Raw genomic sequence first — 26,048 nt, forward strand, 5'->3', positions numbered from 1 at the left:
TCATCACATGTGATTAGCATTGCACTACAGTATATATACTCAAGAAATTGTCCTAATTTTACTTTGATCAGAAAGACAATTTTGAAATGCTACTCATGGCAGTAATATTAACTGCCCTTTTAACAAGGGCAGATGAGCCTGTTTGCAGTTTGCGAGGCAGACCAGAATTGCCTCAGTTTTCAAAGGATGGAGACATTACAATTGGAGGAATCTTTTCATTACATGACAACCTTGTAGATGCCAAACCTGACTTTAAAGGAGAGCCTGAACCACGGAAATGCAAAGAGTAAGTGAAACCTACAAAGCATAACAAAATTAAAGAAAAAAATTAAAACTTTAAAATAGTTTTAAATACTGTTGTTTATATGTCACAGACTCTTAAGTTTGCTAAAACACTTTCATGTTTATGTATATTTTATTATCAAATACAGCTACATTCATAATTAAACTGAAATGACACAGTAGTTGCAGTACTCAATAAATGTACACTATGACCAGAATGACATTTACATTATAGAACCAATAACATGTATCACATTATTATTTATAGAACATGACCAGATGAATAAGTAGAAGTCGCAATGGTATTGATGTATTGTAATCACATAAATAATTTGCAGGTATGCATCCGGTCACAGGTAAACACGGTACTTGTCCAATATTTGATTATTTCAATGGACTGTGTGTACTTTTCTTTTTTTTTTTTTAACCAGTGTTTCAGTGCTGTTCTGAATGTATTTGTATTCACACAATGTTATCCAATTACCACCAGTGCAGAATTAACAGGGGGGTGGGGGTATACAAAAAATGTGTCTCTGCAACAGTAATAGGCATGACTAGTATCATATTTAGTGATTTCATTCCTGCATGCGGTTCATATTTTCACTTCATTATCATTATAAGAAGCTTAAAGGGCCAGTGTAAACCTGGAAGGAGCGGTTTGGATTGGATTGGAGCCAATGGCTCTGTTGAATGGGGAGGGTTTATTTATTTAATTTTTATCTGTATAATTAATCTGTGTATTTTTTCCTTAGTTTAAATTTCAGAGAATTCCAATTTGCTCAAACTATGATCTTTGCCACTGAAGAAATAAACAACAGGACAGATATACTCCCTGGTATTTCACTGGGTTATAAGATATACGATGATTGTAGTTCCATACCTTTGACTATAAGGGCAGGTATGGCTTTAGTGAATGAACAAGAAGAAAATATGTACTCTAACAAGTCCTGTACCAAGCCATCTACTGTCCATGCTATAATAGGACCAGCTAGTTCTTCAGCAACTATAGGAATTGCGACAACAATAAGAGCTTTTCACATACCAGTGGTGAGAAATACTTCACATTTTATAAAACTTTTTCAAAATAAGTATATAGTACCATATTAGAGGTTTATTTATAATAGTTATGTAACACATATTTTTTACTGCCTCTATTTTCATATGTGTTGTCTTATGTCCAGTGTGTTACAATAGCAGCAGCATACATTTATTTATTTGATGACATCTGTAGGTGGCTCTTTTGCTGTATATAACATCAAATTATTTAAATTAGACTATATAGTTATTAGGGGTAATAGCTTTGATATGTTACTATTAAGATTATACTGACTAACCTTTTAACATGCTTTGAATACTGCATTGCTTTTTAAATGCAAAAACCTGTGTTTAATGAAAAGTAAACGATCTGGTACATAAAATATCTCTATTTCATTTTCTATTATGTGTTTTCTATACAGATAAGTTTTTTTGCTACCTGTGCATGTTTGAGCAACAGGAATAAGTACCCTTCATTTTTCAGAACCATACCAAGTGATTATTATCAAAGCAGAGCCCTGGCACAGCTTGTGAAGCATTTCGGATGGACTTGGGTTGGGACCATTAGAAGTGACAATGACTATGGCAACTCAGGAATGGCTACATTTGTGCAAGCAGCCAGACAGCAGGGTGTTTGCATTGAATATTCAGAGGCCATTTTCAGAACTAATCCAAGAGAGAAAATTCTTAAAACAGTAGATGTTATAAAAGAAGCTTCTTCAAAGGTTATAGTGGCTTTCACATCGCCAATAGATCTGGAATTCCTGATAAAAGAACTTCTGCTTCAGAATGTTACTGGTTTTCAGTGGATAGGCAGTGAAGCTTGGATTTCTGACAAAGACCTTGCAGCAGGAGAAAGTTTCACAGTTCTGGGTGGGGCACTGGGTTTCACTGTCAGAAATGCAGCAATCACAGGTTTGGAGGAGTTTTTACTAAATGTCCGTCCATCTGACAGCCCTGGGAATTCAGGCTTAAAAGATTTTTGGGAAACTGTTTTCAGTTGTACCCTGACTACCCAAGACAAGACTGCATCAGTTAATCCATGTACAGGGTCTGAGAATTTAGCAGAGGTAAAGAATCAGTACACTGATGTAACTGATCTAGGAACTGCCAATGATGTATATGAAGCTGTGTATGCTGTAGCCCATTCAGTACACAATCTGCTTACATGCGAAAGTGGCCAGGGACCTTTTGCTGGTAAGACATGTGCAAATAAGAAGAAGATTGAACCATGGCAGGTAAGCGACTATGTTTTATACTATTAGGAATTACATTCCTGTGTGAATCACTGTGATAACATCTTGTCTTTTTGTAGGTAGTACATTATCTGAAAACGGTTAATTTCATTACCAAGAATGGAGAGAATGTTTATTTTGATGAGAATGGGAATCCAACTGCAAGATATGCATTAATTAACTGGCAACTCAATAAGGAGAGCATCACAAAATTTGTTACAGTTGGTCTCTATGATGCATCTTTACCAGAAGGACAACAGTTTATTAAGAATAACATCAGTATTGTTTGGGCAGGTGGTCAGGATAAGGTAATGTCTACCTAATACTATTTGAACTTTATCAATGTTGTATTAATGTTCATAGATATGTGTACAAATTTAAGTGCGCAATGCAGACACACAGTAGGACAGGGTGAATGATTCATCACTAGCAGGGGATAATAATTCAAGATAATGGGCTCTATATATAAATGTTTTCTGTACGTAAATAACGTGTTTTATGTATGGTACATTATAAATTAGGTTTAAGGTTTCATATTGTCTTAACCATATTATATGCTCAGTCGACAAAAATCATACTTTCGAGTCTGTCAGCTCTTCATTTTATTTTCATGGTTCGTAAATGTAATTTGAATATTAGTTTAACTGGTTTATGTTGGATGTATAATCTTTCATCTGTTCATATGTTCTCCATTTGTATCCTAATAATTTACGCTTGCCCCATGGCGGTGTACCTCCAGGGATGTTTTGTGGTTTATTACTTTTAACTACTTATAGGTGGTGTGTTGCAGAAAATTAAAAACAGCTGACATGTTATATGCTTTATTTGTTTGCACATTTGCACAAAAAGGTCTATAGTACATGTATCAGGCTTTTATTACTGTATGTGTAGGCTACTATCCTCTCCTAGCAACTAATAAATGAAGGAATTGCTACGCTATATGATTTTGTGGCCAAGATTCCTGTCAACAGGCAAAGACAAAATAAAAGAAAACTTATTTTTTTGTTTAGTTTATGTAACCAGTATATCAATTTCCTGTTGATTGAAATTAAATAGCAGTTTGATCTATTCTTGTTTTTACTAGGAGTTTAATAAGATACACCTGAGCTTGTTACCTTTACAATGTGGCTAATCAAGGTCCTATTAAAACCTGGATTAGGAGTCTATTTCCATCCCTGCTTTAAAAGAATAATACTTTGGGGGACGCCATGTACAATACGAACTTGGAAGCTAAGTTGTACTTGTTGAATACGAAAATGGTCACGCGTCGATCACTTATGGTGAAACAAGACAGGTGTATACATCACAGAGAAGTTAAAAATGAAATAACAGCATTACGATTTTGTCCCCAAATCCCATGATATGAACATTGTTAATACATACACCCCAATGTCTTGATTATTGAATACTGTGAGTATGCTGACAAAATGTAATACATTGTAATTGTTTTCTAGGTGCCTAAATCAGTGTGCAGTGAGAGCTGTCCTCCAGGCACTCGGAAGGCTGTTCAGAAAGGAAAGCCTGTTTGTTGCTTTGACTGCATAGCATGTGCTGAAGGGGAAATCAGCAATCAGACAGGTAGGGATGGAGCACTGGACAAATAAAACACTGAGATCTGTACTTAAATGTAATAATAATAATAATAATATTCTAAATAAGATGTTCAGATGTAACTGCAGACTTTACATCATGGTATTAATTGATTTTTTATTTATTTTTTCTTGCAGATGCTATTGATTGTATGAAGTGCCCTTTGGAATATAGGTCGACTAACCAAAAAAACCAATGCATCTTAAAAGCCATTGAATTCCTGTCATTTGGAGAAATCATGGGGATGTTGCTGATGATCCTTTCATTGATTGGGGCTTGTTTAACCACTGCTATAGCTATTGTTTTCTTTCGATTCAGAGATACCCCCATTGTAAGAGCTAATAACTCTGAACTCAGTTTCCTTCTTTTGTTTTCATTAGCACTGTGTTTCCTTTGTTCACTTACTTTCATTGGCCAGCCCTCTGAGTGGTCCTGTATGTTGCGCCACACTGCCTTTGGGATCACATTTGTCCTGTGCATCTCTTGTGTTCTGGGGAAAACAATAGTTGTGTTAATGGCATTTAGATCTACACTTCCTGGTAATAATATGATGAAATGGTTTGGGCCCGCCCAGCAGCGGCTAACTCTTTTTGCATTCACATTCATTCAGGCCTTAATTTGCACTCTTTGGTTAATAATTTCCCCCCCTTTTCCAAACAAAAACATGAACTCTTTCAAAGACAGAATCATTTTAGAGTGTGACCTGGGATCTGCTGCAGCATTTTATTCTGTGTTAGGGTATATTGGGTTTCTTGCTGCCATGTGCTTTGTGCTTGCTTTTCTGGCTCGTAACCTACCAGATAACTTTAATGAAGCTAAATACATTACATTTAGCATGCTCATATTCTGTGCTGTTTGGATCACTTTCATCCCAGCTTACATCAGTTCACCTGGGAAGTACACAGTTGCTGTAGAAATATTTGCAATTTTAGCTTCCAGCTTTGGTTTGCTCTTCTGTATTTTTGCTCCTAAATGTTATATTATATTATTTAAGCCTGAAAAGAATACAAAAAAACATTTAATGGGAAAAGTGTCCTCGAAGTCACTTTGAAAAAAATAATAAAAATGATCTAAAATATGAAAAGTTAAACATTCACTTAATTTGAGTTGTTGTATTACATTTACAACCTTGCCATGCAGCTAGTGTAATTTTAACTTGGTATAAAAACACATTTATTCAAGCAGTTTAGCCCACGCATTAGGTAACACAGGTCCCTTTTTAAAGACAGGTTCAAAGTTGCTCTTATACAGCATGCTTGAAGTCATGCTTAAAAAACAATAACACAATATATAAATTAAATATAATATGGGAATTAAATCATACCAGGTTTGTCATTAATACATTTCTTCAAGGTACAGTATTAGATTTTACAGTAGCTACATCTGTAAGCCAGCACACTGTATTATCAGGTAGAATGTTCTGTTCCCAGGTTAGACTGGTTTTACTGGTACTATACACTATTGGATGCTACAAATTCTGTAGTAAGTTTTATAATTGCTCTGTAGTTAAGTGAATGCTGTTAACATATTTGTATGGTTTGTAGGCTTCCTATGAAAAAGATTTCATACAAACATTTTTAGCTGAGATATTACTTGTTAGTGTTTAGAGATATCTTTATTTGTTTATTTTGATACTGGAATGTTTCAGGCCACTGAATGAAGCACAGAAAAAAAAAAATGTCATAGGAAAATAAACAATTAACATAAACGTTTTCTGTTGCCCTTAAATGTATTTAATATCATAAACATCATAAACATAAGGATCATAAACATAAAAAATAAATAAATAAATAAATAAACATTACAGTATATTATATTATCAGTTTGTTTAAGGTCATTGCCCTGTTGTGGAAACTTATATTCAGAGGTCAATTCCATATAAAAGAAAATGATATATGAATGTTTGCTTATTTAGCTAATGCCAGTGAACCAACCATTTTCTCCACATCATAAGAGCGTGTCTGTAGATACTGTAGCTGATGTCACTTTTACAGAGGTTACGCGTTGTCTGTCATACTAACAGAGCCTTGATTACAGCAGCGCTGTTGATATCTAGCACACTGATTGGATACCCTTCTTCTATGAATGCAACATTTAAACAGCTGTGATAATACATTGTAAAGTGATTATCAAAGAGAAAACAGGAGTTGGATTATAACATCTACATTTAGCTGCTCTAATGTAAACTTACATACTCATTAAAATGTGTAATTGATCTAATTGCAGTCTGTGTTTATTGTTTTTCCTAAGCAAAACTAAAAGGCTTTACTATTTTATTTAGTGCAACCCTACACCACCTCATAAATAGATCACTGGTGATAGGCTTGAATATAAATGATCTATAATGTACTGACGGTCTCAATACTAAATATTGACACACACTTTAGCATTTATATTTACTCTGCATTTACTTAACACATTTATGGTAGTAGTAGGCCAAATAGTACATTTCAAACAGGACATTAGTTAGGCAATTAAAAAAATAGCGTATGCAGCTGTGAAATACAGGACTATAATTCAATATAATGTACTATAAAAAGAAACATATTAAGGAATGATAGATTAAACTTGAAAGTCTGTTTAAAACCTCATATGGATTGTGCCATATCTTTTTTAATTATCCTCTTTATGTAGAATGACCTCAGCTTCAAAAAAAAATTAAAAAATTAAATAAAAGAGCATTTCTTAATTTCAAATTTTTCTAAAGATTGTCTTTATTAATGGATAAAATATAATTGTGCATGTTTACACTTTTCTCTGTTCTTTTGTAGCTTGCAAATCAATATATTCACAGTACAGAAATTAATGAATCCCACTGTATATGCTATTATGTGCTACCATATTATCATAGGCATATTTTATTAATAGCATGCTTTACAAAAGTATGTAAGGATTTTGAAACTCTTGCCTATGTATTGCCCTGGCCTTGTAGGGAGTAACTGGCTTTTCATAACGCAGATTTCAGCTGTGACCTCGGAGGGATGATAAAACCTTTGTTTCTGTTTAATAAGCTGTTTTGAGCCTATGTACAAACCATAATCAAACCAGTTTAAACTGGTTCTAAAACCATTTACTTTTGTTAAAAGTGATATGCTATAACTTTAGGTAAGTGTCACGGAACGCATAATAACACACTATACAACTGGAACACGTAGGCTTTTTCTGATAACCACGCACCTTGTGTGGGGCAGTGTACACATTGTTCCAGTTAAATGACACAAGCTCTTATTGTTTCATCAGCCTTTGTTCCTTTTCATGATACAACCCGTTACTTATGCTTCCCATTTAAATGATGAAGGAAGTGAGAAATCATTGAAACTGTCTGTAACGTTAAGTTACTTACCGTAACCCTGGTTCCCTTAAAGAGAAGACGACCAACAACATACTTATGGGATATGCCTGCCTATTGGTAGGTATTACTGAGCTCTTTATATCACAGCTGCCGATAGGCCCCTTCCTGGGGTGACGTCCTCGGCCCCACCTACCGAGGGATCAAAACAGTCAACCCACGGAAGCCATTCCTCTTTTTGCATCGAACCCGCGAGGGCGACGGATGCGACCTTGCAAGGTTTGTTGGTTGTCTTCTCTTTCAGGGAACCAGGGTTACGGTAAGTAACCTAACGTTCCTTTTCAATTCGAAGATGACCATCAACATACTTATGGGAAAGTATACCAGAGCAGTCGCGAGGGAGACAAAACGGCACCATACGGGGGACACGTCAGAACCGCATAACTCAAGGTTACTATTCCTGGGAGATGGACAGCCTGGAGGAAAAGTAAGTGCTTCTGAGCCCAGATCAACAGCCGAAAGGTGGTTCACGTACGCCACTACTGATGTGTTGTCCGTATGGACAAAGACATGTCTGTTCTGCCTGCCTAGATCGACCCCCAACCAGAGTTGGATGCATCTGTCGTCACCAATTGACGGTTGTGTATCACTCCTATCCTTATGTCTTCGCTCAGGTGAGAGGCTTGCCTCCACCAGCGTAGGGCTTCCCAGAATAGGCGAGGCACGGTCAACCGACTGTGTCTGTCACGCTTGGGGTGTAGCCGAAAGGCACTGAGCCACACTTGGATCGGGCGCATGTGGAGTAACCCCAGTTGGGTGGCTGATGAGGCTGCGGCCATCAGACCCAATAGTTTTTAACACAACACCAATTGTACTGTGAACCCTTGTTGAACAGGGCCAGACAGTTGCGAATGGCAGCTACTCTGTCGTCCGACAGGTAGGCTCGCATCGTAAGGGAATCTAGCCGCGTGCACCGAGCACCGCCTGCACCGAGCACCGCCTGCACCGAGCACCACATGCACTAAGACGCTGTGCAACCGAGGCACCGAGCACCGTGTGCACCGAAGCACTGAAGTACCAGGGGCTGAGCATGCACCAAGGTACCGAAGCACCGGGGGGCAGCTAATGCAGTGGTGCCTACCCTGACCGCATGTCACACACCTGGTCAGCACGCAGCATATACCAGTGGGACACAACAGAGAAAAACAACAGGGGAATAAGCACACTTTTTTAATACACTGCACTGTAGATAATTTTCACAGCACAACACAGGCAAAGCGGGGTTGTGTGACAGGGTCGATAGACACACAAAAACAACAGTATAATAATTGAATATATACAGTGCGTATAGAAAGTCTACACCCCCTTTCAAAATGTTCACCTTTTGTTGCCTTATAGCCTGGAATTAAAATGCATTAAAATTGTTTTTTTTTTCATTTATCTACACATCCTACCCCACAACTTCCAAGTGAAAAAAATATTCTAGAAATTTGTAGAAAATTATTTAAAAATAAAAACTGAAATAGCTTGGTTGGATAAGTGTCCACCCCCCTTGTAATAGCAATCCTAAATTAGCTCAGGTGTAACCAATCCCATTCAAAATCACACACCAAGTTAAGTAGCCTCCACCTGTGTTAAACTGTAGTGATTCACATGATTTCAGGATAAATTCAGCAGTTCCTGTAGGTTCTCTCTGCTGGGTAGTGCATTTCAAAGCAAAGACTCAACCATGAGCACCAAGGCGCTTTCAAAAGAACTCTGGGACAAAGTTGTTGAAAGGCACAGATCAGGGGATGGGTATAAAAAAATATCAGAGGTCTTGAATATCCCTTGGAGCACGGTCAAGACGATTATTAAGAAGTGGAAGGCGTATGGTACCAACAAGACCCTGCCTAGATCAGGCCGTCCCTCCAAACTGGATGAACGAGCAAGAAGGAGACTGATCAGAGGCTACCAAGAGGCCAATAACAACTTTGCAAGAGGTACAGGCTTTTATGGCCAAGACTGGAAAAAGTGTGCATGTGACAACAACATCCCAAGCACTCCACAAATCTGGCCTGTATGGTAGGGTGGCAAGAAGGAAGCCATTACTCAAGAAAGCCCACCTTGAATCCCGTTTGAAGTATGCAAAAAAACACTCAGGAGATTCTGTAGCCATGTGGCAAAAAGTGGCCCAAACTTTTTGGCCCAAATGCAAAGCGTTATGTTTGGCGCAAACCCAACACAGCGCATCCCCAAAGAACACCATCCCTACTGTGAAGCATGGTGGTGGCCGCATCATGTTATGGGGATGTTTCTCATCGGAAGGTACTGGGGCACTTGTCAGGATAGAAGGGAAAACGTATGGAGCAAAGTACACAGAAGTCCTTGAGGAAAACCTCCTGCCCTCTGCAAGAAAGCTGAAACTGGGACGGAAGTTCACCCAAAGCACACATGACCATTTCAAGTGATCTGGGTACACTTGATTTGATGTGCATCCTGGTGCGATTACGTGGTTCTCAGAGGTTTCACATATCACTCCAAACAAACCGAACCGCGCTTCAATCCGCATCAAAGGGTCAAACAAACTAGGTGTGAAAGTGACCAAAGACTCCGATTGTATAATAGTTTTATTAGACTCTCCTGAGCTTGTTACATATATACTGGGGCTAATCAAGCACATATTGTATTAAGACCTGAAATGGGTGAAACTGCTATGCAACAGGATTATTTCCATCTGTGCATTACTCTTAAATTACATTTATTTTCATATTGCATCTCCCTTGAACCCTTGATATTTGATTTAAATATACAGGTAGGCACATTTTCAACACAACTAGAAAATCCTAGGCCTTTGTAATTACCGGTACAATGCATAGTTAAAACATAAACATTTTTGTTTATGTGATTCTATACTTGAGCATCAAAAGAAATGTATCACTTATATTTGAGCATCAAAAGAAATGTATCACTTAAATTTGAGCATCAAAACAAACTTATCACTTATATTTGGATAAAATTCACTAGATGTGATTGAAAAATGACAAACTCTGTTTTAGAGCAGGTGCAGTGACTTTTTATTGTGCTGATTAACAACTGACATCACGAAGGTGCTGCAAAATGATCTGTCAATCTAGGGCAGGTGTTGTGACTCCCAATTTGTGGCCTGTCATTGACAGAGTGTGTCTGGTTATACCGTCTCGTCAGGTTTGAAATTGCTGGCTGTGAGCACCCGAGACGACGAGCCACAGTACGCTGCCCTAGTCCAGCCTCCAACATGCCGATTGCACGAAGGCGCTGCACTCTTGACAGACGTGGCATATTGTTTTTTTTTTGTGATTTTCTTTATTGTTTTTATTCAAGCTTGCAATTCAGCAGCTGAAATCACTCCATATCCAGTGTCCAATCAACTGTTTCACTAATTAGGTGATTAAGTGCATCTGCTTCAGTCATAGTCAGTCAAGCGTATCATGGTCAAGGATGAATGATCGAGTGATTAAAAAGAAACCAAAAACATTTAATCAATGTCCATCATTTATATACCTTATTTTTTTTTCGAAAATAAATGTGTTATAATAGTGATAAGTTTCTTTTGATGCTCGGTATACATTTACAAGTTTACTTGCTAGTTATACTGTATTTAGAATTAACATACATCATACATAATGTCAGCCAAATTTATTTAAATAAATAAATAAATAAATAAATAAATAAATAAACAAACAAACAGCACTCTGTAATTGCTAAGTCATGAGAGTCACAGTGGTTTAGACCTAGATCATTAAAACACAGTTGTTCTTTTTCCCCAGGCAGATTCATACCTTTGAGAATTACTGCTTTGGTGAGAGTAAGAATTTTACTTCATATTAATTTAATCACGTGATTAGCATTGTACTACAGTATATATACTCAAGAAATTGTCCTATTTTTACTTTGACCAGAAAGTCAATTTTGAAATGCTACTCATGGCAGTAATATTAACTGCTCTTTTAACAAGGGCAGATGAGCCTGCTTGCAGTTTGCGAGGCAGACCAGAATTGCCTCAATTATCAAAGGATGGAGACATTACAATTGGAGGAATCTTTTCATTACACGACAACCTTGTAGATGCCAAACCTGACTTTAAAGGAGAGCCTGAACCACGAAAATGCAAAGAGTAAGTGAAACCTACAAAGCATAACAAAATTAAAGAAAAAAATTAAAACTTTAAAATAGTTTTAAATACTGTTATTTATATGTTACAGACTCTTAAGTTTGCTAAAACACTTTCATGTTTATGTATTTTTTATTATCAAATACAGCTACATTCATAATTAAACTGAAATGACACAGTAGTTGCAGTACTCAATAAATGTACACTATGACCAGAATGACATTTACATTATAGAACCAATAACATGTATCACATTATTATTTATAGAACATGACCAGATGAATAAGTAAAAGTCACAATGGTATTGATGTATTGTAATCACATAAATAATTTGCAGGTATGCATCCGGTCACAGGTAAACACGGTACTTGTCCAATATTTGATTATTTCAATGGACTGTGTGTACTTTTCTTTTTTTTTTTTTAACCAGTGTTTCAGTGCTGTTCTGAATGTATTTGTATTCACACAATGTTATCCAATTACCACCAGTGCAGAATTAACAGGGGGGTGGGGGTATACAAAAAATGTGTCTCTGCAACAGTAATAGGCATGACTAGTATCATATTTAGTGATTTCATTCCTGCATGCGGTTCATATTTTCACTTCATTATCACTATAAGAAGCTTAAAGGGTCAGTGTAAGCCTGGAAGGAGCGGTTTGGATTGGATTGGAGCCAATGGCTCTGTTGAATGGGGAGGGTTTATTTATTTAGTTGTTATCTGTATAATTATTCTGTGTATTTTTTTTTCCAGTTTAAATTTCAGAGAATTCCAATTTGCTCAAACTCTGATCTTTGCCACCGAAGAAATAAACAACAGGACAGATATACTCCCTGGTATATCACTGGGTTATAAGATATACGATGATTGTAGTTCCATACCTTTGGCTATAAGGGCAGGGATGGCTTTAATGAATGAACAGGAAGAAAATATGTACTCTAACCAGTCCTGTACCAAGCCATCTACTGTCCATGCTATAATAGGACCTTCTAGCTCTTCACCAACTATAGGAATTGCGACAACAATAAGAGCTTTTCACATACCAGTGGTGAGAAAAACTTCACATTTTATAAAACTTTTTCAAAATAAGTATATAGTACCATATTAGAGGTTTATTTATAATAGTTATGTAACACATATTTTTTACTGCCTCTATTTTCATATGTGTTGTCTTATGTCCAGTGTGTTACAATAGCAGCAGCATACATTTATTTATTTAATGACATCTGTAGGTGGCTCTTTTGCTGGAGGTGGGTTACCCCTTTCAAATCAACAGTACCATTTTATATTCAGACCCATACGATAGGCATGGTCTAACTAGCAGCTAGTATTTAAAAGGGATGCTTTGTGTAAGTGAGTATGATGTGATAACATCAACTATAATGCTTTGAAAAATTGTGAAATACTATAACATCAAATTATTTAAATTAGACTATATAGTTATTAGGGGTAATAGCTTTGATATGTTACTATTAAGATTATACTGACTAACCTTTTAACATGCTTTGAATACTGCATTGCTTTTTAAATGCAAAAACCTGTGTTTAATGAAAAGTAAACGATCTGGTACATAAAATATCTCTATACCATTTTCTATTATGTGTTTTCTATACAGATAAGTTTTTTTGCTACCTGTGCATGTTTGAGCAACAGGAATAAGTACCCTTCATTTTTCAGAACCATACCAAGTGATTATTATCAAAGCAGAGCCCTGGCACAGCTTGTGAAGCATTTCGGATGGACTTGGGTTGGGACCATTAGAAGTGACAATGACTATGGCAACTCAGGAATGGCTACATTTGTGCAAGCAGCCCGACAGGAGGGTGTTTGCATTGAATATTCAGAGGCCATTTTCAGAACTAATCCAAGAGAGAAATTTCTTAAAACAGTAGATGTTATAAAAGAAGCTTCTTCAAAGGTTATAGTGGCTTTCACATCGCCAATAGATCTGGAATTCCTGATAAAAGAACTTCTGCTTCAGAATGTTACTGGTTTTCAGTGGATAGGCACTGAAGCTTGGATTTCTGACAAAGACCTTGCAGCAGGAGAAAGTTTCACAGTTCTTGGTGGGGCATTGGGTTTCACAGTCAGAAATGCAGTAATTACAGGTTTGGAGGAGTTTTTAATGAATGTCTGTCCATCTGACAGCCCTGGGAATTCAGGCTTAAAATATTTTTGGGAAACTGTTTTCAGTTGTACCCTGACTACCCAAGACAAGACTGCATCGGTTAATCCATGTACAGGGTCTGAGAATTTAGCAGAGGTAAAGAATGAGTACACTGATGTAACTGATCTGGGAAATGCCAATGATGTCTATGAAGCTGTGTATGCTGTAGCCCATTCACTACACAATCTGCTTACATGCGAAAGTGACCAGGGACCTTTTGCTGGTAAGACATGTGCAAATAAGAAGAAGATTGAACCATGGCAGGTAAGCGACTATGTTTTATACTATTAGGAATTACATTCCTGTGTGAATCACTGTGATAACATCCTGTCTTTTTGTAGGTAGTGCATTATCTGAAAACGGTTAATTTCACTACAAAGAATGGAGAGAATGTTTATTTTGATGAGAATGGGGATCCAGCTGCAAGATATGCATTAATTAACTGGCAACTCAATAAGGAGAGCATCACAAAATTTGTTACAGTTGGTCTCTATGATGCATCTTTACCAGAACAACAACAGTTTATTATGAATAACGTCAGTATTGTTTGGGCAGGTGGTCAGGCTAAGGTAATGTCTACCTAATACTATTTGTACTTTATCAATGTTGTATTAATGTTCATAGCTATGCGTACAAATGTAAGTGTGCAATACAGACACAGCGTAGGACAGGGTGAATGACAGACTTAGAGATTAAAACATAGGTAGTAAGCACTAGATTCATCACTAGCAGGGGATAATAATTCAAGATAATGGGCTGTATATATAAATGTTTTATGTACGTAAATAACTCTTTTTGGTGCACTGACGTGTTTTATGTATGGTACAGTATAAATTAGGTTTAAGGTTTCATATTGTCTTAACCATATTATATGCTCAGTCGACAAAAATCATACTTTCGAGTCTGTCAGCTCTTCATTTTATTTTCATGGTTCGTAAATGTAATTTGAATATTAGTTTAATTGGGTTATGTTGGATGTATAATCTTTCATCTGTTCATATGTTCTCCATTTGTATCCTAATAATTTACGCTTGCCCCATGGCGGTGTACCTCCAGGGATGTTTTGTGGTTTATTACTTTTAACTACTTATAGGTGGTGTGTTGCAGAAAATTAAAAACAGCTGACATGTTATATGCTTTATTTGTTTGCACATTTGCACAAAAAGGTCTATAGTACATGTATCAGGCTTTTATTACTGTATGTGTAGGCTACTATCCTCTCCTAGCAACTAATAAATGAAGGAATTGCTACGCTATATGATTTTGTGGCCAAGATTCCTGTCAACAGGCAAAGACAAAATAAAAGAAAACTTATTTTTTTGTTTAGTTTATGTAACCAGTATATCAATTTCCTCTTGATTGAAATTAAATAGCAGTTTGATCTATTCTTGTTTTTACTAGGAGTTTAATAAGATACACCTGAGCTTGTTACCTTTACACTGTGGCTAATAAAGCTCCTATTAAAACTTGGATTAGGAGTCCATGTCCATCCCTGCTTTAAAATAATAATACTTTGGGGGACGCCATGTACAATACGAACTTGGAAGCTAAGTTGTACTCGTTGAATACGAAAACGGTCACAGGTCGATCACTTATGGTGAAACAAGACAGGTGTATACATCACAGAGAAGTTAAAAATGAAATAACAGCGTTACGATTTTGTCCCCAAACCCCATGACATGAACATCCTTAATACATACAGCCCAATGTCTTGATAATTGAATATTGTGAGTATGTTGATAAAATGTAATATATTGTAATTGTTTTCAAGGTCCCTAAATCAGTGTGCAGTGAGAGCTGTCCTCCAGGCACTCGGAAGGCTGTTCAGAAAGGAAAGCCTGTTTGTTGCTTTGACTGCATTCCATGTGCTGAAGGAGAAATCAGCAATCAGACAGGTAGGTTAAAAAGGAGCACTGCATTGCACCTCAGAGGATCTGTACTTAAATGTAATAATAATAATAATAATAATATTGTAAATAAGATGTTCAGGTGTAACTGCAGACTTTGCACCATTTTTTATTTATTTTTTCTTGCAGATTCTATTGATTGTATGAAGTGCCCTTTGGAATACAGGTCGACTAACCAAAAAAAACAATGCATCTTAAAAGCCACTGAATTCCTGTCATTTGGAGAAATCATGGGGATGTTGCTGATGATCCTTTCATTGATTGGGGCTTGTTTAACCACTGCTATAGCTACTGTTTTCTTTCGATTCAGAGATACCCCCATTGTTAAAGCTAATAACTCTGAACTCAGTTTCCTTCTTTTGTTTTCATTAGCTCTGTGTTTCCTTTGTTCACTTACTTTCATTGGCCAGCCCTCTGAGTGGTCCTGTATGTTGCGCCACACTGCCTTTGGGATCATATTTGTCCTGTGCCTCTCTTGTGTTCTGGGGAAAACAATAGTCGTATTAATGGCGTTTAGATCTACACTTCCTGGTAATAATATTATGAAATGGTTTGGGCCCGCCCAGCAGCGGCTAAGTGTTTTTGCATTCACATTTATTCAGGCTTTAATTTGCACACTTTGGCTGGCTATATCCCCTCCTTTTCCAAGCAAAAACATTACTTCCTACAAAGACAGAATCATTTTAGAATGTGACCTAGGATCTGCAGCAGCATTTTATGCCATTTTAGGGTATATTGGATTTCTTGCTGCCATGTGCTTTGTGCTTGCCTTTCTGGCCAGGAAGCTGCCAGACAACTTTAATGAAGCAAAGTTCATTACATTTAGCATGCTCATATTCTGTGCTGTTTGGATCACTTTCATCCCAGCTTACATCAGTTCACCTGGGAAGTACACAGTTGCTGTAGAAATATTTGCAATTTTAGCTTCCAGCTTTGGTTTGCTCTTCTGTATTTTTGCTCCTAAATGTTATATTATATTATTTAAGCCTGAGATGAATACAAAAAAATATTTGATGGGAAAAGTGCCCTCTAAGTCACTTTGAAAAAAAATAATAAAGATGTTCTAAAATATGAAAAGTTAAACATTCACTTAATTTGAGGTGTTGTATTACATTTACAACCACTGCCATGCAGGGGGTGTCACTTTAACATGGTATAAAAACACATTCAGTCAAGCACTGCAGCCCCCGCATTAGGTAATGCATGTCCCTTTTTAAAGACAGCTTCAAAGTTGCTCTTATACAGCATGCTTGAAAATTAACAATGACACAACATATAAATGAAATATAAAATGGGCATTATATCATACCAAGTTTGTCATTTCTATATTTTTCTTCTAGCTACAGTATTATAACATATTTTAAAGTAGCTATGTTTGTAAACCAGCACACTGTACTGTCAGGCAGAATTTTCTGTTCCCATGTGATACCAAGATTAGGCAGGTTTTACTATACACTGTTGGGTGCTATAAATTCTGTAATACGTTTTACACATGCCCTGTTGTTAAGTGACTGCTAGTAAAATTTTTGACAGTTTGTAGGATTTGAATGAAAAATATTTCATACACAGATATTTATCTAAGAGTGTTTAGAGATATCTTAATTTGTTTATTTCGGTATTGGAACATTTCAACTGTAGGCTATATTTTCATCAACAGCCACTGTTTGAATAAAGTGCAGCAAAAAAAAAAAATATAATAATAATAACAATAATGCACGTCTTTCATGTTTTCTTACTTTTTTATTTTCACAAAACTTAACATAATTATTTTTCCTTGACCCCCCAAAAAATCATAAGGTCTAAACAGGTGTTTTAAACAGTATTGCTTACATAAATATAAATTATTATTATTATTATTTGTTTATTTAGCAAACACCTTTATCCAAGGCAACTTACAGAGACTAGGGTGTGTGAACCATGCATCAGCTGCAGAGTCACTTACAATTACGTCTCACCCGAAAGGCGGAGCACAAGGAGGTTAAGTGACTTGCTCAGGGTAACACAATGAGTCAGTGGCTGAGGTGGGATTTGACCTCCTGGTTACCCTATTATCAGTTTGTCCAAGGTCATTGGCCTGTTGTGGAAACTTATGTTCAGAAGTCAATTCCATATAAAACAACATGATATATGAATGATTGCTTATTTATCTAATGCCTGGGAACCAACCATTTTCTCCAAATCAGAAGAACATGTCTTCAGCTATGATGTCACTTTTACAGCTTTCTCTTTAAAACCAACAGAGCCTTGATTACAGCAGCGCTGTTGCTATCTAGCATACTGATTGAATACCATTTTATGCTATGAATGTAACATTTAAACAGCTGTGATCATATCTTTTATCCTTTAGATCTACTAGACAATAGAAAAGCTGGTTGCCCGTGGGAATTTAAAAGTGATTATATATCAAAGAGAAAACTGGAGTTGGATTATAACATCTACATTTAGCAGCTCTACTGTAAACTACATAGTCATTAAAACGTGTAACTGATCGAATTGCAGTCTGTGTTTATTGTTTTTCCTGCAAAAAAATTAAAAGGCTTCCCTGAAATAGGAATGTTAACCATCACAAATAGGAGGCTGTGTGGTCCAGTGGTTAAAGGAAAGGGCTTGTAACCAGGAGGTTCCCGGTTCAAATCTCACCTCAGCCACTGACTCATTGTGTGACCCTGAGCAAGTCACTTAACCTCCTTGTGCTCCGTCTATCGGGTGAGACATAGTTGTAAGTGACTCTGCAGCTGATGCATAGTTCACACACCCTAGTCTCTGTAAGTCGCCTTGGATAAAGGCGTGAGCTAAATAAACAAACAATAATAATACAAAATGGGTGTTTCCCTTTAAGACACCCGAACCTGAAAACTTTATACCAAAGACTTCTCATCAGAGCAGTGTGACGTGACTGTTGTTCCGCCCCCATTATATTGCTCTGAACGCAGACAGAGAGCATAGCAGCAGGAGCAGGGGGTGTGGCCGTGGCCCATGTGTGTGCCTTTATTTTACAGCAAGATCTTCCAATATGTAACACATTAAAATAGAAAAATATCCCATGAGTAAAGAATAAGTTATGTAGGACTTACTTTACCCCAGTGAATTAACTACAAAACAAAGGATGCAAATAGCAGTTCAAGTTATTGTTTTGTTTTGTTTATTCCCAAAATAAATAGTACATCACATCAGTTGACAACAAATTTTATTTATTTATTTTCATTCCTTGCCATTGCCATTTCTTCACAGTAAACAGTGGCCATAGACACGTTTTCATAAAGTAATAACATGAGGTTTACTTGTGCCTTTTTGTAGCTAAACAAGCAAACGAAAACTGAAATTTAACTTTAAACACTTCAAATAAAACAAAAACGTGGAAATGGCGTTGTAAAGTGAAGGGAGGAAAAAAACTCACCACTTTGATTCTCGTTTATTACATTCCACATAACAGAAAGTCACAACAAAATATATATAATATATACAGTCTATATAAGAATCACTACACAACATTTTCAGGAAGTTGGGTACTGTTTAAGCAAGGCATTTCAGAATGACGTGCTTACTTTTTTTCTGTCCCATGAGATTCTGACTCTCTCTAGAGCAGCACAACACATTTTTGTACCAGATGGCTTTCCATAGAGATCACTATGCATGCGCATAATCTGGTTTATTTACTTTTTGATGTCTAAAACTTTGAAATAGATGCTCAAGAGCTGCTGTGTTGATTCTGTGTTTTTATATATATATATTAATCTCACATATCACACTGAGCTCTTTTTATTATTATTATTATTTATTTATTAGCAGACGCCCTTATCCAGGGCGACTTACAGTCTTAAACAAATACATTTCAAGAATCACAGTACAAGTAATAATACAATTAAGAGCAAGATAAATACAATGACTTTGGTTCAAGCAAGTACAAGTGTGACAAAATACGATTCAATAATACAGCTGATAGCAGTGTCAGTGATACTTACATCAGGATATAATTAAATACAAAATACTACAGATTAAATAACACTTGGTAGATTACAGTAATCTAAAGTACAGGATTAAATGCAGTAAAATAGGAGGCAGATAAGAGCAAGTAAAGTGCATTTAAGGAAGGGTGATAAGTGTCCCAGGGGAAAAACAGAGTAGTTCTACAGGTGCTTTCTGAAGAGGTGAGTCTTGAGGAGGTGCCGAAATGTGGTCAGGGACTGGGCAGTCCTGACATCTGTAGGAAGGTCATTCCACCACTGTGACATTCCACCACTGCCTTTTTTTTTAAACAAATTCTGGTGAGTACGTTGTCATTTGTAGCGAATATGAACATCTGATTTTTGTATCCGAATATATATATATATATATATATATATATATATGGTTACCCTGGCATCAAAAAGCCTGTAAATACCTCCAATGTTTGTTTTCAAACACACTTTTCCTTGACAAAGGTATGTTAAACATACTGGAACGTTGGGAAGTTGGCTCACATCTCGCTTTTCTGTCCCGGAAGCTGCCAGATAACTTTAATGAAGGTAAATTAATTACATTTAGCATGCTCATATTCTGTGCTGTTTGGATCACCTTTATCCTGGCTTATATGAGTTGTAGAGCTGTAGAGATATTTGCTACTTTCTATATTTTTGCTCTCAAATGTTACGTTATATTACTGAAACCTGAGAAGAATACAAAAAAAAAACATTTGATGGATGCTATATTCTAAAACCTAAACAGATAACATTTTACTTGAGTTTATAGCTTACTGTATTACATTCACAATATTATAGGTTAATAATATATTCAGAATACAACGTTATTTTTTTTAAATAACCCATCAAACTTCTTAAGATGATTTCAATCAAGAGAAGCTGCTAATACAAATGAGCCCCTTCCCTTCTCAAATCTGTTTTACAGTACTGTATGCAGCATGTCTGTTTTCATCATCTGTGCTGTTGATGCTCACTGGGATGCAATAGGTCCTGCCACTCACAGGAACACAGTATTAGCACCTTACACAGAAATACTTTCTCCCATCTGAATTACAATAATATTAATTTGTGTATCTTTTGATTATCCCATGATACAGTATGTGTTCTAAATCACCATATATTTATGTTTTAGCTCTGACTAGTATGTTTTACCTTTGGGACAGTCTCTGATCAAGCCCTAAGTCTGTTTTAAAATGATCACTAGTCATTTCTTCAATAGAAATTATCAGACAAACTCACTGGTTCAGGGGGAATGAATTGACCGGCACATACACCAAGTGCACCCCTGTGGACATTTTTACACTGGTCTCAAAAACATTTTAAGATGAACATTTCCACCTTGCACGCTATTGCTCAGAGACTGTCATAAAAATGCTGGTGACTTTACAAAACATGGTAAATGGGAAACAGTAATAAATGAAGACGAAATGTGAACAAAAACAAAACATACCCAGGGGCATAATCAACAGAATGTATTCCATATACCACCAGATTCCAAGACTCTTAATATCTCTGATCTCAACTGAATATGTACTGCTGTAGAGACACGCAACAGAGATTGTGAGATATGGATGGTGCCGCTATACTGTAAATCCCTGCAATGGATTCTAATATTCAATAACTTTTGCTAAAGAATACAATTAAACTATACAGTTCTCTAGAAATACGTAAGACTGTACATTGTTACATGCTGCATGTCTAATATACCCAGTGGGAGATAATATATTGTGTTTGGTCATTTTTATTTTTATTTTTTTTAAACTCCAGCAAGGTCATTGTAGCAATCACTAAGTGCTCTGATTAATTGCAAGTTCATACCTACAGCAAGTTTATGATTACAATTCAGTTGGTCTTCCAGATTAAAAATTGATTTTACCTTTGAGAATACACGATTTGAGAGTAAGAACTTAACTTGGGTAATTTAATCTCAGGTGATTTCACAACATACTATTTAAACTCATGAAGTCATAGTTTTGCAAGTCTGATCAGAAAGACCATTTTGAAATGCTACTCCTGTTCGTCGTATTAACTGCTCGCTTAACAAGGGCAGAAGAGACTCTTTGCAGGTTACAAGGAACACAAGTTCAGTCTCATTTTTCAAAGGATGCAGACATTATAATTGGAGGAATCTTTTCATTTCATGACAGTTTTCTTGATGCCAAACCCACATATAATGTCACCCCTGAACCACCAAGATGCAAAGGGTAAGATAATTACAGATACAATTTGTTCTCTCGTTTTTATACTATAATTTTACTTTACATTCTGTTCCCCTTTAAACAATAGCCTAAAATTTAACAAAATGTGGGAAATGGGAATATTAATTGATTCATATATTAAATGGATGGTGGATCAAGTCTGTTTTGAATCATATAATTGATGTTTTGTTTATTGTTCAATAGAATAAATTAATTGCATTAAGTGCATTTCTCTAACTTTATCATGTGACTGCTTTTTCATTGTTTAGTGTATTATGTCAGCCTGGGAGGTTTTTTAAACCAAAATTGATTTACAGTAAAAATAAAGCAAACATATATATATATATATATATATATATATATATATATATATATATATATATATATATATATATATATATATATACACACCATAAAACTTTAAATAAATGCCCCAGCGTTTATATTTTCAATATTTGCCAGTAGCCTCTGCGTTTATTATGTAAGATCACTAACATCTGGAAATACTTCAGATGCAATCATGAAAAAGCTGCCTGTGCACTTATAGAAACGACATAAGTAAATTACAACATTCCAGCAACATCATTAAAGGTTGTGTCAGTGGGTAATAACAGTTTGTATTGTAATAATAATAAAAACAGTAAAATCCACTAAAGACTGACCTGTAAATACCAGAACACATGCGTGTATTAAGGTATGATTGCAGCACAATAAAAAAAACAAACATGGTTTTAAAATTAATAAAAGCAATAAGTATAATCTTTATTAACACATATTATATTTATTGTTCACCCTCAAAATGTGTACATTGGTAAGCATGGACAATCGATTAAAAATTAACCAGCAACGAATCTTCATTGCAAAACAACCACATGAAATACTGTGTTAATACGAAAAATAGGTTCATACTGTTGGCCCACAACACACTCAAAAATGCTTCAAACTGTTTAAAGATTAACAATAAAATCAATACAAGTACCAGTTTTATCACAAAATCAAAGCAAAAGTGACTAATTTTTATAACGTGTACATTGATAAATAAGAATGCTGGAAAAGGAGCAAAATATGAATATTCATGGCAAGACTCAATGCAAGAAGTACTGTTAATACGAAAAAAAAAAAACCTTACAAATACACTAAAAGGCAACCCTGTTAACATCAGAAAACAAGTTTGTATTTTACTTACTTTCAACACGCTCAAAAAAGCTTCACAACTGGTTTTAAAATGAATAACATCACAAAAAAAAATATGCATTACGTGTACCTTAAAATAAGTTAAATTCAGTTTTCTTATCATTCCTCCTGAGCCTCATCGCTGTTGAAAAACAAATTGGTAAGCTCGCTGTACAGCCATGTGTGTGTATTGACTGGAACATTCAGTATGAATTATATTATTATTCATAGCCCGGCATTTAAAAGAGACCCAGCGTCCATTTACCATATTTCTCAGAAGTCCCAGCGCTTATTAGAGACCTGATGAGTATTTGAGACCGGCGATTACTTGAAGTTTTACGGTATCTATACTAGGCTAAGTGTACAGGAATGATTCAGCTTAAAGGGATTTAAAACAAGAAAAGACTTCCTTTTTATTGTAGGCCTGATGCCTTTTTAATTATTTTTTTTTGTGCATTTTCCTTACAGTTTAAATCTAAGAGAATTTCAGTTTGCTCAGAGTATGATCTTTGCCATTGAAGAAATAAATAACAGTTCAGAGCTACTTCCTAGTGTTTCTCTGGGCTACAAGTTATATGATGATTGTTGTTCCACACTTATGGCTATAAGAGCAGCATTGGCTCTAGTAAATGGACAGGAAGAAGGAACGGATCTCAACTCCTGCACCAAACAATCTACTGTTCCTGCTTTTATAGGACATTCTGGGTCATCATCAAGCATAGGAGTCGCAACAACTCTTAGACCTTTTCAAATTCCAATGGTGAGAAATATATTATATTTATATGATAAATATCATGTACATTTTTTTTTTTTTAGAAATAAAGTATAGCATGTTATCTGACAAAGTTAAAGCTACTGACATAAGTGGTAAAAGTCAAGCTTATAAAAAATGCTTTGTTTGCTATTGATAAATGCATGTAAAGCTATAATATTATGTTTAATCAAAGCCCTAAACCTTTTGCAAAAAGAAATTTTCACTGAAAAATAAACGTATTTAAATTGATCTGATCATCAACTTACTGTAGCAATGGTGTTTTTAATTCACATGTTGGTAATGTTGCAGTTGTATGAAATTATATATATATATATATATATATATATATATATATATATATATGTGTGTGTGTGTATGTATATATATATATATATATATATACATATATACAGTATATATATATATATATATATATATATATATATATATATATATATATATATATATATATATGTTTTGTTTACATAAACAATGCACTTGTACTTTTTTGGATTACCTTGTTAATCTCACAGCTTTACTTTGTATTCATAGTTATCATGTAATATGCTAATGCTTTCTTTTGTTATTGCTGTTGTATCAAGATGATAGGAATTTTCTCATCTTTTAATAATTTAAAGTTTTAGTTTATTGCTATTTTCTTTCAACACAGATTTATTTAATTTTGTTATTATTTAAAATAAAATGTTTAATTATATATGTTGTCGCCTTTTAAGGTTGCCTTACGTTTTACACTGGTCTCAAAAACATACACATGTACATAATGTTTTATTTTATTTGTATAATTAAATTATTTTATTATTTCCTATTTTCCTTCAACACAGATAAGTTATTTTGCAACCTGTGCATGTCTCAGCAACAAAAAGGAGTTTCCTTCGTTTTTCAGAACCATACCAAGTGATTATTATCAAAGCAGAGCCCTGGCACAGCTTGTGAAGCATTTTGGATGGACTTGGATTGGGGCAATTAGAAATGATGATGACTATGGGAACACAGGAATGGCTACCTTTGTGAAAGCAGCCCAAGAGGAGGGGGTTTGCATTGAATATTCAGAGACTATTTACAGAACGTATCCAAGAGAAAAACTAATTAAAACTGTAGATGTTATAAAAAAGTCATCTTCAAAGGTTATTGTAGCTTTCACTGCTTACCTAGATCTTGAGGTTTTGCTTAAAGAACTGTTGCTTCAGAATGTTACTGGATTTCAGTGGGTAGGCACTGAAGCTTGGACTTCTGCCGAATCTCATAAAAGAGAAGCAGGTTACAGAGTTCTTGGTGGGGTAATTGGACTTACTGTCAGGAATGCAAAAATAACAGGATTGAAAGAATTTTTACAGCATGTTCGGCCATCTTATACACCCGGGAACATGGGTTTGAACACATTCTGGGAATCCATTTTTAGTTGTACCTTGCCTTCTCAAGAAAAGACTGCAACAGTTAATCCATGCACAGGATCAGAGAGTTTCGAATACATAAACAATCAGTACACTGATGTATCTGATCTGAGGATTACCAATAATGTCAATAAAGCAATGTATGCTATAGCCCATTCACTACACAATCTGATTACGTGCAAAAATGGACCTTTTGCAGATATGCCATGTGCAAACGATATGAAGATTGAACCACGGCAGGTACAGTAAATGTTTTACTACAATGTTAATACTATCAGAAACAAAATCCATGTGTGCACCATTGTACTAATTTATTGTCTTTTTTTTAGGTACTACATTATCTGAAAACAGTTAATTTCACTATCAAGAGTGGAGAGAGTGTTTATTTTGACGAGAATGGGGATCCAGCAGCAAGATATGAAGTAATAAACTGGCAGCTCAATGAAGAGGGCAAAACGCAATTTGTAACAGTTGGCCTCTATGATGAATCTTTGCCGGAAGGACAAAAGATTGTAATGAATAACTTCAGCATTGCTTGGGCAGATGGCCAACATGAGGTGTAGTGATCAAAAACAAAAAAAAAATTACATAATACTTGAAATCTGTATTTTTTAAAATTATTCGTAATGTGTTTTTATGTGATTTATATTATCTCCGGAGTAAAATAATAAAAACCACATATTAAACACATTTAAATATATAACTACACCTGCTAGTGTGATTAGGTTCTCTGAATTCTCAACCCTTTTTAACTGTTTCCAAGGTGCCTAGATCAGTGTGCAGTGAGAGCTGTCCTCCAGGCACTCGGAAGGCTGTTCAGAAAGGAAAGCCTATTTGCTGCTTTGACTGCATACCGTGTGCTGCAACAGAAATCAGCAATACAACTGGTAAGCTAAAAATGAGCAAGTGATGAATA

At 35.6% G+C, this 26,048-nt stretch overlaps 3 protein-coding genes and 1 long non-coding RNA gene across 11 annotated transcripts in view; 3 read left to right on the forward strand and 1 right to left on the reverse strand.

The window, feature by feature from the left end:
• On the forward strand, positions 1-6,327 carry LOC117417053 (extracellular calcium-sensing receptor-like). Its single transcript, XM_034028745.3, has 6 exons — positions 1-286; positions 1,035-1,329; positions 1,740-2,555; positions 2,633-2,860; positions 4,007-4,130; positions 4,280-6,327. Exons 1-6 carry the CDS (start codon positions 87-89, stop codon positions 5,191-5,193), a joined length of 2,577 nt encoding a protein of 858 aa, XP_033884636.3. The 5' UTR covers positions 1-86; the 3' UTR covers positions 5,194-6,327.
• Positions 4,604-26,048, reverse strand: part of LOC131740048 (uncharacterized) — a 22,418-nt gene continuing 973 nt past the window's right edge. Inside the window, exons 2-3 of the long non-coding RNA XR_009330668.1 lie at positions 16,034-16,118; positions 4,604-4,632 (exon numbers count right to left, since the gene is read on the reverse strand). This is a non-coding gene — a long non-coding RNA (uncharacterized LOC131740048). The remainder of the gene's footprint in view (positions 4,633-16,033; positions 16,119-26,048) is intronic.
• LOC117417055 (extracellular calcium-sensing receptor-like) lies at positions 11,367-17,428 on the forward strand. The gene is made up of 6 exons (XM_034028746.3): positions 11,367-11,566; positions 12,316-12,610; positions 13,178-13,993; positions 14,071-14,298; positions 15,501-15,624; positions 15,766-17,428. The coding sequence occupies exons 1-6, from the start codon at positions 11,367-11,369 to the stop codon at positions 16,677-16,679; spliced, it is 2,577 nt and encodes an 858-aa protein (XP_033884637.3). The 3' UTR covers positions 16,680-17,428.
• LOC117417060 (extracellular calcium-sensing receptor-like) overlaps positions 19,500-26,048 on the forward strand; it is an 8,513-nt gene continuing 1,964 nt past the window's right edge. The window contains exons 1-7 of one of the 8 annotated variants that reach the window (XM_059034420.1): positions 19,502-19,901; positions 20,058-20,141; positions 21,743-21,799; positions 23,662-23,726; positions 24,563-25,372; positions 25,462-25,689; positions 25,896-26,019. In XM_059034420.1, the coding sequence (XP_058890403.1) occupies positions 20,060-20,141; positions 21,743-21,799; positions 23,662-23,726; positions 24,563-25,372; positions 25,462-25,689; positions 25,896-26,019 (1,366 nt within the window). In that variant the 5' untranslated portion in view covers positions 19,502-19,901; positions 20,058-20,059. Of the gene's footprint in view, positions 19,902-19,978; positions 21,800-23,434; positions 23,727-24,562; positions 25,373-25,461; positions 25,690-25,895; positions 26,020-26,048 lie in introns of those variants that run through there. The other 7 variants (XM_059034418.1, XM_059034423.1, XM_059034416.1 and 4 more) reach the window with 7 other exon arrangements.

This window comes from Acipenser ruthenus, chromosome 12 (assembly GCF_902713425.1).
Source record: "Acipenser ruthenus chromosome 12, fAciRut3.2 maternal haplotype, whole genome shotgun sequence".
In the NCBI taxonomy this organism is placed as follows: Eukaryota; Metazoa; Chordata; class Actinopteri; order Acipenseriformes; family Acipenseridae; genus Acipenser; species Acipenser ruthenus.

Bases quoted from the DNA above. Each gene is read 5' to 3' on its own strand.
- LOC117417055 (XM_034028746.3), top strand. From the start codon at position 11,367: ATGCTACTCATGGCAGTAATATTAACTGCTCTTTTAACAAGGGCAGAT. The intron at 13,994-14,070 runs GTAAGCGACTAT...GTCTTTTTGTAG, and splicing joins AGAAGATTGAACCATGGCAG to GTAGTGCATTATCTGAAAAC. The intron at 15,625-15,765 runs GTAGGTTAAAAA...TTTTTCTTGCAG, and splicing joins AGAAATCAGCAATCAGACAG to ATTCTATTGATTGTATGAAG.
- LOC117417053 (XM_034028745.3), top strand. From the start codon at position 87: ATGCTACTCATGGCAGTAATATTAACTGCCCTTTTAACAAGGGCAGAT. The intron at 287-1,034 runs GTAAGTGAAACC...TTTTTTCCTTAG, and splicing joins GAACCACGGAAATGCAAAGA to TTTAAATTTCAGAGAATTCC. The intron at 1,330-1,739 runs GTGAGAAATACT...TTTTCTATACAG, and splicing joins GAGCTTTTCACATACCAGTG to ATAAGTTTTTTTGCTACCTG.